This window comes from Anopheles marshallii, chromosome 2 (assembly GCF_943734725.1).
Source record: "Anopheles marshallii chromosome 2, idAnoMarsDA_429_01, whole genome shotgun sequence".
NCBI classification, from domain to species: domain Eukaryota; kingdom Metazoa; phylum Arthropoda; class Insecta; order Diptera; family Culicidae; genus Anopheles; species Anopheles marshallii.
Window position 1 is genome coordinate 74625407 of NC_071326.1, and position 13761 is coordinate 74639167.

A 13761-nucleotide genomic window follows, 5' to 3' on the forward strand; every position below is an offset into this window, starting at 1 on the left:
GGGAAACGACTCGGAGGGCCACTTTGATCGCGCTGTTCGGTTGGATCGGTAGAACCCGGGTAGTTAAGACCTGGCGCTGTTGTTGTGCTCCGTAGTCGGCGTAGTACCCAATGTCAACTGGAACGAAGCTGGCCGCAGTCCAGCGGCGATAGCGCCACCAGGCCTGGGAGGATGAGATAATGCGTGCAATTAACCATTTATGGGCGTTTAATGATGATGGAATGGTTCCCTGGCTGCGGGTTCGTGGGCATTTTTTTGTTCTGTCGTTGCTGTTGTTCCCTTTCGTTCAAAAGGAAAGCTTCTACACCCTGGTTTGCTTCCAGCTCGCGCGTTCCGTCTCAATTCTCGCACTGATTCCGTTTTCTTTTTATGTACGAAAATTTGTTGCAGAAAAATCCACACCTCCTGTCGGGAGCATTGCTGCCGGAAGAAGAAGTTTAACCGCTCGATCGACCCAGCAGCGCTGGAGAATGTGGTAGCGTCGTCGCTTAGTTCTGCTTCCCGCCGTTACAATACCGTGCCGGGCTCGTCACTGGTTCATCGGTCATCGATGGGATCGCTGTCATTATCTACCAGCACCATTAGCAAAGGGATGCAACCGTCGGAAACATCATCGTTTCGGCTGCGAACGACTGGTTTACCTTCACCCGCCAGCGTTCGTGACCATCGTGACCGACCGGCGCGGGTCTGCAACAGCGAGGGGATCGATGTAAGTCACTCATGGAAGGTAGTAGCGTAATTGTACCACACGATGAAGGTTTCCCCTTTTTTACTGCACAAAGTTGGTGAAGTATCCCACAGTTCGGGTAGTATATGATTGGCATAAAAATAAACCTTTTTACTCGTCATTTCGTTTTCGCTGCAATTTGTCGCCCTAATGAGACGTTATTATTATAAAGCTTTTGTCCGGTACTTTATTTTTTCTGTAAAAAGAGATACTTGTTTCTGTTACATATAATGTTACAATGTTGCTCAAAGTAGTTGCTTCATATATCGCTCTTGACCAAACAGTTTAATGTTTATGAAACGGAAGACATTTTTCGTTGTTGAAATTATTAAATATCTAATTATGTAAATAGCTTTGTAAGCATAAATATCAATTTATCTTACATCACATTTTGTAAAAAAAAACTTTCAAAAATTATCAATTTCAAGACGCGACACCGATATTCGACATATATTTTAATTTCGACGATTTTTCTGACGATTTCTGACGATTTTCTTCTAACTAGCCATAGCTGAATAGTGTTGAGTTAATACATAAACTGTTACAAATTGAAGTGTTGTTAAAATAATACCAAATGAAAAGTACAGACCAGTTTGCAAAAAAGATTCGAAAACCTTCACGACTTAGAAACAATTTTAATCAAATTAAAACAATTTAATAATTAAAAAAAACTTCAGTCAAAATTGAATTATTTGACAAAATTAAATAATTTTTATTTTAGTAATTTTAGTAATGATTTCAAATAAACAATTTTATATTAATTTTAACTTATAATGTGTAGCGTAATTATTTTACGGTAAAATAATTAAGTTAAGCAGAGAGATCTGTGAATTAGCAAAAACATATTTAAAAATTACTAGACTGTATTAACAAGTGTGTATTTAATTATGGTACGCACTGTTCAGTATGTGTAAAGTAAATATTTCTAATGAATTTTATTGTATTGCAAACTTATCTATTGATATTGTTAAACTTATCTCTTTTGTTTTCTTAATCCTTCAAGTTGGAATGCTCATTTATATTTCTCGTCATGTACCAATCTGCACCGGTTGCAGCATGCTTCACTTTTTCACCAGCCAACCGGCATCACACCACTAATCCATCTTTTTTGCCGTTTTTCCTTTCAGCAAATTTCAATTGCCAACAATCGGGTACGGGCACCGTGGCTGTACCGGGTCGGTTTAATTGAAACGAAGCATCCCGTCTGCGTTGGCGCTTTAATCCATCCGAGTTTAATATTAACAACTGCAGTATGCGTTATAAAGTAAGTACCGGCTTACCGGTTGGGATCATCGTTTCCAGGTGAAAGAGCTAAGGTATCTTTGGGGTCCGTGGTAGGCACCTGGTCGGTTGGTGGCTGTAGTAGCGTACAGTGGTTCGGTAGATGTTGCTGTGGAAGCATTGCAAGAGCGCTACAACGAGGGACCAGGAAGCGGATATCGTCCTTCCGAGCAATCGAGACTAGCAGATTTTTGTTGTGTTCTGGACAATTTGACGATGGAGTTCGGTACTTGAGCGCGGGTTTGGGTACTGGACAATTCTTTGCAAACAATGTTAAACGGTATGCGGGGTTGCGTACCAGCACCGTTGGTTTCCGAATGCATTGGAATGGTTGGAATAGGGAAATTAAATCGTTATTGCAGCCCTTTGCAGAAACCGCACTGACATTATGCAAAAGCGAAAGATGTCAGAATTGCGAATATCCCGATTGATATGAAGGGCCTAAGCTATTATATATGCGAGGCCTATATATAAGGGCCTATATATAAATTTAAAAGTTATGTAAAAGTGAGTTAAAAAGTGGAATTTAAGCTATAACTCCAGAACGAAATAGAAAAAAAAACTCATGTAACTATCCACTTGAATAATGTGAAAAAAGACAGTCAGTAAGCTCCATAGTGCAACAGGAGACCAAACGAAATTGCACTATGACCTGCTTCGGAGGCCGCCCATATTGCATTTCCCTTTTGTAAAATGTTTATATGCTGGGATATAGGGCTTTTATAAGGCACGGAACCGGATCCACTCCGGCACAGAGCAATATGCAAACACAATTCCGAAATCGAGATCAACCCGACTACGTTCTCAAGGCATCGTTTCGAGCCGCCATGGTCCGGTCCAATTTGGGTTCCCGTCCTCGCCGTTGGCTGCAGGGTTGTGCGCACCGTGTATGAAAGTATTAATTTGAATTTTAAATAAATGACACTTGCGACACTGGTTGCTAGTCGGTGCAAAAATGGTTACCGTTGCGCCAGGTCGGTATGTTCCGCATTATTACTGGAGCGAAGGTACACCGGACCTATGCTAACCTGTGTTACAAATCGTTCGCAATCTGTCCGGTCGGAAGCGACCACTTACCGTGTGAGTAAGACACCGACCCAGGACGCTGGAAACTTCTGGTACGGTCCGGATGGTTGGCGGGACGCGTTTTAAAACCACATAATCGTACATAATGAAATGGACACTGGCCTGTTAGCCCCCAACGGGACCTGTTTCGGGATCGGCAAAGGAGAGCAATAACGGAAGCTTGGACACACAATGGAAATGGGCATTGGTACGAAACACGGTTCCCAACCGTATATTTTTCTTTTCGGGAACGTTAGCAACACAGCACAGGTTGCCAACCCGAAAGTACATGGTCGATGACTCTCGAAATGATTACGCCAAGGCACGGGCGTTTTAACCCTGGTGGATGGTGGATGCTGTACGTACCTACCGTATGCGTACCGTGACGTGATTTGCACGGACAACTCGTACACGACCGAACCGTGGATGTTGGACAAAGCTTTCAGCATTGCTTGACGACGGGGTTTTGCGAATGCTTGACCATTACGTAGCCGTTGGAGATATTGGAGATAATAAATTGAAACGGGAAAACGACCGACCGGGTGTACTGATGGTGCTGATTTTTCCCGACCATACCAACAGCGCCATCCGTCACCTAGAGCTGACGGGGATTTCCCTTGCGGAATGCGTATTAAAACAATCAAACCGCTAGGAAGTCGCTGGGCGGAACACGGGACAGTGTTTCGTTACAGTTGTTTTCGAATTTGTGGTATGCAATTTATTGACCGACTGCAATGATTGTATTTACGGTTTAATATTAAAATTCTTGTGTGTATTTATTATCATCAAGGGGGAAAGATGAGCTGCAGAAAGGGATTCAAAATGTTTCCGGGGCAACATTTGCAGCAGTCCGTTAGTGAAGCGTTTACCTGGAAATCAAATCAAGCGAACTCGGTGTGCAGCATGAAACAAACGGAATGTTGTTGCACATGCAATTAAGTTACACTCAAAAGCGTTTCTTCGTGCCTGTATCGCACCGTACATAACAATTGCAATTCGAGCTTTTTTTTGTTGTGCGCATGGGTTTTGTGGAGGGCGGTGGAATTTGTGTTGTTTTGTTTTTTGGGGCGCTGTTCTGTGGTTCAGCAAAAATTGCAGTTACCATGGTTGCAAGTTAAGAAATCAAGAGAACGGGGTGCCAAGATTATAAAAAAAACCCCCCAGCAGTAGTAAAACAAAGACGAACGCTGCTTCCTGAGTGGGTTAAACTTTTCAAACGGTGATGAAGGGCCCGGGAAACTTTTTTAATTATAGCATGTAATCGAGGAAGTTAGTTCGTTTGCCGGCTGCACAATGCAGTACATCGGGACGGAATGCGTTTCGTTTTGTACGGGCACAGTCATGGGTGGTATGTTTTCTTTCGGTTGTGGGTTTTTTTTTTTCGTCCCCTTTGTCGTGTTTTTGCGAGTGTGTACTTAAAAAAAACACACACACACATATACAGCGGGATGGTGGACAGGTGGTAAACTGCGCTACAGCACGGTGTGTGTCTGTGCCTCTAATATGGAGTTTGAAAGTAGTGGCAATAAAAGTCACTTTGGCAGGCACACGAAAGGATCGTACAAGATGCTGTGATGTAGTTTTTTTTGCTTCGCAGTATCTCTTGATTTTTATGGCGGAATGGTACGATTTTCATAAATGTTTACGAGAGTTTGCTTGCCCTAATGCGATGTTCTGCTATTTCTTGCTTTATAATGAAGATGGTCTTGATTATTTTTTGTCAGGACTAGCTTTGCGATTTTTGTGCAGAGAGGAGTTCGCCGGAACTTATATTGACAAAGGAATATAAAATTGTTCGGAATATGGCAGAGCTATAAAAAAATATGAAAACTTTGTTTGAAATTCCTCAGATACTCGTAGTGGATATAGGAATTTCCAAAGAAACAGGTAGACGTACTAATTGCATTAATCAATCAAGACGATTTGAATTCCAAATTTCGTGTCATTTAACATTTAACTAAGCTCATTTAGCTAAGTAGCTCATTATATAAGATATTTCATTCTAGCATACAGGAAGTGGGATGGATAGGAGTCTGAGTGATACTAGTAAAATGGTTCTCAAACATATGGAGCGGGGAGTTAAAAACAGGAATTGCAGCCAGTATTATTGTGTGATGTTTGTGGAATCGTTAGAGTCGTGTTTCAAAGAATCAGATAGAAACTTAGAAGGGAAAAGACGAGAGCAACTTAGCGGCATCTATATAATCAAAATAGAGGAGAATTGCATAAAAGCACAACGGAATTCTAGAGTCGACATTCTATGCTGTTGCTGTTGTAAGATCTTGCAGGTGATATAATTTATAAAATACCTTTACAAATGCTGGGTATGATCCAAATATTGATCTTCTATACGATCTATTTAATTATGCGATATGGATATTACCGATCACAATAGAGTATTGTAGATGTAGATCTAGATGTAGAGCTGATCTAGAACTAAACATGAGCTGATGATCTTATCAATGAAGCTGTTGATTCAATCAATGAAGCTGATGATCCAATCAAAAAACTCTCAAACATAAGGAGGTCTTATCAAAGATCTCTGGAAAACGTAATATGATTCCAAAATTCTTTCAAGAGTTCTGTTGTCGTATCTCTCTGCAAGTCATGTGTCCAGGACTTTAAAGATAGAAACTCAGTTAATAATCTATATAAGGTCAAGGTCAAGCAGGGGATAGAATGGGGATATAAAATATGTGAACGCCTAAAATAGGAATAGGTGATAATTGTTGCGTAATTTATTCAGAACATATTCAGAGGACGTCAGTATAACACAAATATGATTCCAGTGGCAAAATATGTCTAAAATGATTGATAAAAATAACAGATATTAAAGTACTTCTCGCACCTCTAAACTGTGAAGTTGCAAGGAAGAAACCACCAAATTTCTATTTAGCATTGAAAAACACCAATCCTCTTTCACAGTTTCTTATTTACAATGAAAACGTTACACGCCTCGTATTAGGAAGACGGATTATGTACAGAAATTAACACAGTTTATCTGTACCGCTCTCTGGTGCACCTCATCAAGTACGAGTAATAGGTCCAATAGATCGTTATTGTGTGCATGGTCTAGCAAAACAGTGTCCACGTCCACTTACACGCATTAATTACACAAAAGCACAAAAGACACCGACCGCAGACACAGCTGTCCATGGCCAGCCGTTTGTTCGGTTTTTTCCAAAATGAATGTACCGTGTGACAGAATCGCATCAAACTAAACCTAAGATACACAAACCGTACATCCGCGCCGGTTTTCCCCATTCTGTCTCTCGCGTGGTTTGCGATTGTGTTGCGTTGTGTGATATTGGCAAGAAAAATGGTATCCTTGTTTCGTATCTTGCCGTCACGGTACTCGGGTACCGGTGGCCGGTGCAAATCTGTCAGCCGTCAGGCAGTAGCCTTAAGAGTAATAGTGCTGATGGAAAGCAAAAGAGGATGCAGCAAAAAAAAAGTGGTACCAAAGGAACTCTCTTCATTCCTATTTGTATTTAGCCACCGGCCGAGTCACTGACTCACTTCCCCATGCCAGGGAACGGTAACGGGTTCGGTAAAAAGGGTAAAAAGGGAAAATGTTTATTTTCATTTGTTTGGTTACAATGGTTTTCGCTAAAAGGAAAATTTATATCCATCATTTTTCTTCTCATTTCCCGAAAGTCCCACTTCCGCGAGGAGGAAATGGAGGGGTTTTTTTTTTGTGGAGGAAGAAGTAGTCGCTTTGCCAGTATTGGATGCGGTCGGTATCCTTCATGTGGTTGACTTTGTTGTTGTTTGTTTGCTTTGCTGCTTTGTTCCGTGTTGTATCGCTTTTGTGTCGTTGAATGTTTTGCCCCCAAACAAACCGTCCCGCCGCCACCGATCGCTCATGGCGAACACGTGGTTTGACGAGGGAGCGCTACAAAGTGAGGTTATGGCGACGCGTTTTGGCGCGCGCCGCACCGATGGTGGCAGAACCAACCGGCCTGCCAGCCAGCAAACCAGTTCGAACCGAAGACAAATGAAAGCTGCTTTTACTAATGATTGATTAAAAGTAATATACTTGTTTCCCAACCTAACCTTACCCATTTGCTACGGCCATTTTCGACAGCCCGGCGCGTTTCGTCGTGCACGCCGCGCTTTCAGCACTCGAATCGGGGGCAAAAAAAAACCTCAACCGTGGTACCACACCGACCTGCGAGCAGCACACGGAGCAGTGCGCAGCGAGCGCGCGGGAATTTATCCGTACCAGCTTAGCGGTCTGGCTGAAGGATTCGTTTCCTTCATTTGTCCTGAAACCGGAATGCGACCGGAGTGATGCCAGGCCGGTTTCGGTTGGCGCTGTCAGGAAATGAGTTTTTTCACGAGACGAGAACCGTCGGGACGAGAGTTGGAAATCCTTTTTCTGATTAGACGCGCGTTTTGGTGATGTTTTGCCAGCTGCACCTCACCCAAAACCGCGTGCACCGCGTTTCGCTGCTTACGATTTAGTAGTCTTTTGTCTTCATTTTGGCCCCGCACTCGTACCTTGATCCGGGATCAGCTAGGCTCTAGGGTTTCTCGTTGCGAGCTCGTTACTCATTAGTACGCTCCGGCAGAGATAGAGAGATGAATAATGATTGCGCTAAGTCCTTATCGCACATCGTTCTGTTTATTTTTTCCCTTTTTCTCCATTTGCCGCTCTCGGTTGGCGTTGTTGTTCTATCGTGCCGGTGCTTCATTCGTCGGAATGATTCTTCGCACTGATGCGTTTCCATCCGGTCGGTTTGCGCCTCGAGTCGGGTTTGGATTGTGTGATTTAGGTTTACCGTGACGCGTATTTTTGTTCAACCGTTGGATTGATGGGTTTTTGGTGAGTTCGTGGGAAACGAAAAATGAGTCCTCGCAGCTCACGCCGCCGTTTCGTAATCAGTATCCATGCCGGTTTTTGTCATGGTAAAATTGAAAGTATTTGGATTAAAATCAAGTATCTGAAAAAGGTTTATAGATGATTTTTCTTCTTCACTGGGTTTTGGGTTAATAAGGTAGTTTTTTTCTGATTAAATTGAGTACATCGAATCGGTTGTTTGCATTGTTTTTTTTTTGTTCAAGATTTTCTTCAAGTTAATATTTGATGCTATATATCTCATAGTCCCAACGAAATCTATAGGGATCGTTTGTGGAATTGTTGAATCATTTCCGTGTTTAGTTTCTTTACTACTTGGCGAAGCAAGTGCAGACAATCAGCAGATAGTAATTATGTGCAAATAAATGAACCCACAGTAAACGTTCATTACCGCTTACCACTAACGCAGTAGAGGATGCGTTTGAAGTGCTAATGAAAGGTACACGCTATAGCAGTATAAACGAGAATGATGTGTGTGTAGTGCGTTTTGCCTCCATTTCAGGCGCAATCGGATCCAATGTGTTTCTTCGTGTGCACAGCGAAGCTCGAGTTAAAGATCAATTGGATCAAGTTTATTTAGTGAAATCGATATTTACTATTGAACTTGATTGATGTATCATGCATATTTTAATTAATTTCTTATTTTCTTCATAAAATATTGAAAAAAAAAGAAATCCAAAAAATGAAATGTTGATCGAAACGTATAAAGTGACGATATTTGTTGTATCTAATGCTGCACACTCTACAAACAGTGATGGTAGAGAAGGTTAGGCTCATTTTTAAAAAGGTTCTCAGATTTGCTCGTTTAAAATCATGTCAATGATCCTCTTCTTTCGCCTACAATAAAAGAACATGGCATAATCTTGTAATTACACACATACCCCGTCGCGTACCATACCATATTGGACGATAAATAATTTATGTTTGCATAGCCTGCATAGCTAACGGACCGATCCATACCAACAACGTACACCTTCACTTAATCCATTCGTCTAGCATGGCATTGCTAACCATTTTCGATTCGAATGTTGGTTCGGTACTCCCCGTACACGTTCTGGCGTCACCGGCTCGTAAGCCACGTAGCCCTCGTTTAGCCAATCAGATTTATTTCACATACTACATTTATTTACCAGCAGCAACAGCAGATATACATTCATGGAATTGTAATTAAATTTTCAGCAAGAAGCCGGAAGAACTGGTCGTCTGGAGTGGCGTGACAGCGGTGGACGGTGGTGGTGCGGTATCGGCGACCGGCGACGAGCGGTGGGCAGTGGGCAGGATAATGCTGCCGGAGAAATTCGCCACCACTTTCGAGCGGCTCGAGAACAATGTTGTAGGTAACAATGCGTATACAAAGTGCTACAGAATGTAGTTGTCATCGGGGACAGTTCGGCTCCATCGGGTATGTGTCTTTCTCCGTCGGCGAGTACACATACAACCCTGACATCCTAGTGGGAAGTGGAAGTGATGCGATGGTTTGAAGGACATAACCGTACACAACGCAGCAGCTGAGGACGATTGTTAGGTGGGAGTTTAAAAAACTCCTCCATCTCGGCAAACATCTCCGGTTGGCCACAGGTTCGAGCCGGTTTGACAAATGATTGTTTCTTTTTGAATAGGGCATGCCATCTCCTGGTGCGAAATGTGGGGGTCCTTTGATGTTGGGCACTGCTGGCGTTTTGTTGCGTGCCTGGATCGGGCAGCACGATGCCTGGAATCTGTTACCCTATCGTGTTGACACGCCTTGACAGTGACAGTTTTGGCTGACATGCAATCCCAGTGCTTCGTGATCGGAGGATCAGAGATTGTTGCTGGCAATCTCTCCCACTTCCGGTTTTATTTTGCACGACGCAGTACGAGATTGTGATGATACTTGTACCAACCGTTGCAACAAACTCAAGTGTATGTGTGGGGTCTCGAGAACCGGGTCTTTGCCGGCAGAGCTCGGTGTGATGACAAGTTGTTAACGGAAGTGCAATATCAATAAACACCCGGCAACATTCAAGGGGTGCCGATTCGAGCGGCGTATGGCAAACGTGGAGCAGGAGATGAAAGGCGTTCCACGGATGCTCGTTCCTGGCAGAGTTCTTTCATTTCCGCTCCGGAAAGTGAAAGATGAAATTAATTGAAACGTACAACTCGAACGTTGCAGCAGCGGCGGCTACCATCTGGTTGCGGATGCACTGCTGAATGTTGCTCACTGTCTGCTTTTACTAATGAATATTGGATGCTGCTCTGCCCTGTGGAACCCCCAGCATCCTCCCATCCGGATCATCATCGTTTTTCGCCCACAAAAACCTTTTCCAGATGAACACACTCACACACACCAACTCTGGCAGATAGGGTTTACGATGAGAAAGCACACAAATTGTAGCACTGCCGATGAATGATACGGGGTGGAATAAAATAAATTATTAACCATTTGCAGGCTTTGTTGCTACTGGTGCCCACACCATCCCACGCAACCCAGCCCACGGAAGCTCCGGAACCGATCAGACCTCAACGCTCGACGACAGGTGGGCTTCGTGCTTGGACGGTTAGTGTGCGGAACGGTGGCACACCAAATCTTGCCCGGACGCAACTTTTCCCAGCACAGCAGAAACGGACACCGGCGTCTATTTGCTTATCATCAATTATAGAGCGCACGGCTGCTGCCTACTCCGTGCCGGAACCACCAGAAAGCTCCTGCTACACCGTGTCTTTACGGCAGCCGAATACACACGCGTAAGTACTGGGGCCAACGTCTTCGCCTTTGGTAGGGAAGACATTTAGCAACGACGATGGGGACTGTGCTGGCAGGAAAGTTTTGCGCTTTGTTTCGTTTGTTTTTCGGTTTTGAAATTTAACGTTTCACCGTTTGACGGTGGGCTTTCGTTTGACTTTGCAATTAGGGTCCGGGTAACGGGCTCGGGAATGGGCGCGTAATGAGATGAAGATGTAAGCTTTGGCTTTCTTTTGCGGGAATATCTGGTTTTGATGGCTTTTATTTTAGTTTCCGGTTCCTGAGGCGCGCATATTAATGGCATTAAGACGCTAGTGGAAAGTTTATTGAAGTTGTAGGGTAAGGCTGGCATATATTTGATGTGTCAATTAGGGATATTGAATGGAGGGTGACATGTCACGTCTTTGGTGTGTCTTTGAGTTGAAGAAGCTCATTTACATTATTTTAAAATTTATTTTCTTCCTCCCACCTAACAATTTAAAACTGTTATCTGCTTCGTCTTTGCCAAATCATAATAGAGTACGTCGTGCTGACATAGCACGATCACCAATACGTTTGATGTAGTAGAACGTCGATTATCCAGGGTACTACTCAACTGAAAGCTTTGAAAAAAGTGGTGAATTGAGAATGCTTTAAGCAGAATAAATTTAAGATTACAAATGCTTTAGGCAATGGGAAGAATTCCAGATCTACTTTAGCATATTTCAGTTTTAATTGGGAAGAATCCAGAATTTATTCCAACTTTGTCACTTGAATTCGAATATATTCTAATAATTTATATTCTATCTAATATAACCCGATTGTAGCGCAGATCAGCAAACAATACAGTAAGTTTGTTATACAAACTTCAAGGAAATATGAATAATTTGATCCAAGGTTCAAGTATTAGGTATCTCCAGGACTACCAGTACTATAATAAAGTATAAGATTTTGGACTATTGTTTTATATATTTAAACCGAGTTTGATTCTGTGAACTTTCTAAAGCAAACCTTATTGTCGCAAGATTGCTAAACAACAACCCTTGAAGGCAAGTTAACATTTCCTACAAAAGATTAATTCAATAGTTACAACTACAATTTTCAAGACAAACGGATAATCCGTCCATCTGTTTATTAGTCCCCGGATAATGGATGTTCTACCGTACCTGGCTGCACTACTAAAGATCCATAGTGCAACAATGCTAGGCCAAGATAAAGGATATAATGAGGTCGAAAGCGTGTTTGATGACAATTATCCTTTTGTACAAATAAATCTTATCTAGTTCATTAAGGATTAACCCGTTGGGAAGGTAATAGAAAAGCTATTTTATCTTTTTGTTCTCAGAAGTAAAAAAAAAAACGTTTGTGGAAGCAAATAGCCACGTTTGGCGTTATAATGAGAAACCGTCCACACCGGGGAATGGTGAACAATTTCTCTGGTTTGTTTGCATCGTGTTTGACTAAAATCTGAATTAAATAATTTCATCGAAAGAACGTCGTTTATTCAATTAGCACCGTCTATCTTTCTCGGTTTCTCACCATGGTTTCTCATTCCTGTGTACACACACACACACACACATACATTCATTTACGTTCACTTTCCAATTTCCGGTTGCAACTGGCTCTCGGTCATCGGGTGCATCGGGCACATGTTGGGTGCACAACACTGCAGCAGTACAGCAGCACCGCAACCGGCAACCGGCAGCAGTGGCGCGAACGGCTTCAAGCTCCGCAACGATGGCACTAATTACGTTACGACAAATATTAGCATTTTTCCGGCCACCGAGTGTCGACCGGAGCATCGGGAGTATCTGCAACACGATGGCAATCTGTGCGCTGGCTACGGTGCGGCCAAAAACCGTAGCATAGATGTGGTAAGTGTCGGACCGAATCCAACCGGACCGTTGACAGTGGTGGCGGACTGTTGCTCGGCGATGGTGGCCAGCCATCTACTGCCAAGCGGAGCAGGATGTGGAGGAAACGTTTGCGTAAAGGATTTTCCTGGCTGGATAGCCGAGTTTGCAGGAAGTGTGGGTTTGTTTCGAGGTGGAGCTTTTTTGGTCCGTTTCGATGGTGCCAATTGTACCATTGTGGTATCGGTTCGCAGAAGAGTCAAGCAAGGGAAGACAAATTTCGACATTTGAGGTTTTCTTATCCTTACGAATGTGGTTACGAATTGTTCGACTGTGTTCGGGAAAAAGTATACACAGACATTTGTTTGATAAAATAGACAACTGTAGGTGACGAGGCGGTCAATTCAAGCGTATTAGAAGTCAGCGTGCTTGTATGGATATAAATCGCCTTGATGATACAACATTATTATTGTTATTATAATTATTTATTATATGAATTATTTTCCAAAACCGCTTGACAAAATGAACTTATGTAACTGACCTGAACCTAATGGTTAAACCTATGTGTAACCGTGCCTACTTAGTCAATTTTCAATTTGATCTGTCAAATAGCATTTGGAGCTGTCATTTCCTAGTAGCACGGATAAACATTTAGAATTAATTAATTTTAATTTTTAAGTAATTTTTATATTTATGCTGTAAACAATGGTCCATTCTAAAACAATTTTCTTCCAATTTTATCGACAGGATTTTAGCGGATCGCCACTGATTTGTGAAAAGCGGCAGAACGATGGCAAAATCCATCGCACCGTACAAGGCCTCCTGACCTGGTCCACCGACATCAATCATGCGCCGCATCTGTTCACCAATCTGACCACCTACCGGGAGTGGATTGATCGGGAAATTGAAAAGCTGGACGGTGAAACCCAACGGTTCCAGAGCGAAGCACGCCCAATTACCGTACCGGGGTACCCAGTCCGGAGCGTTGTTTATGGATGAAACAACGTTCGAAAGTCGTACGGCCGCTTATCCCTTTGCTAGTGATTGATTTCGGAGGTTCATTTGCCACCTGAAGCGTTGCGCAATAAAATTGCACAATTTGCGTAAGAACGAAGAAACCCAGGTTATTGACGTTGGTTGTTGACGTGTTTCTTTTGGGGACGGAAAATGTTCGAAAAGACTACGCCAAGAACTGGTATTTTTTTGTGGTGGAAGAAAGCAGCATTCCCGGCACATAAAAACGGAAAGAAATTTCACTTCAACACTGTTGCGA

The 13761-nt window shown here is 42.8% G+C and overlaps 1 protein-coding gene across 1 annotated transcript in view; it reads left to right on the forward strand.

The window, feature by feature from the left end:
• LOC128718564 (uncharacterized) overlaps positions 1-13487 on the forward strand; it is a 31200-nt gene extending 17713 nt beyond the window's left edge. The window contains exons 3-8 of the mRNA XM_053812187.1: positions 391-709; positions 1855-1991; positions 9114-9267; positions 10363-10658; positions 12308-12509; positions 13236-13487. Coding sequence (XP_053668162.1) covers positions 391-709; positions 1855-1991; positions 9114-9267; positions 10363-10658; positions 12308-12509; positions 13236-13487 — 1360 coding nt within the window. The remainder of the gene's footprint in view (positions 1-390; positions 710-1854; positions 1992-9113; positions 9268-10362; positions 10659-12307; positions 12510-13235) is intronic.
• The last annotated feature ends 274 nt before the right edge of the window (positions 13488-13761 follow it).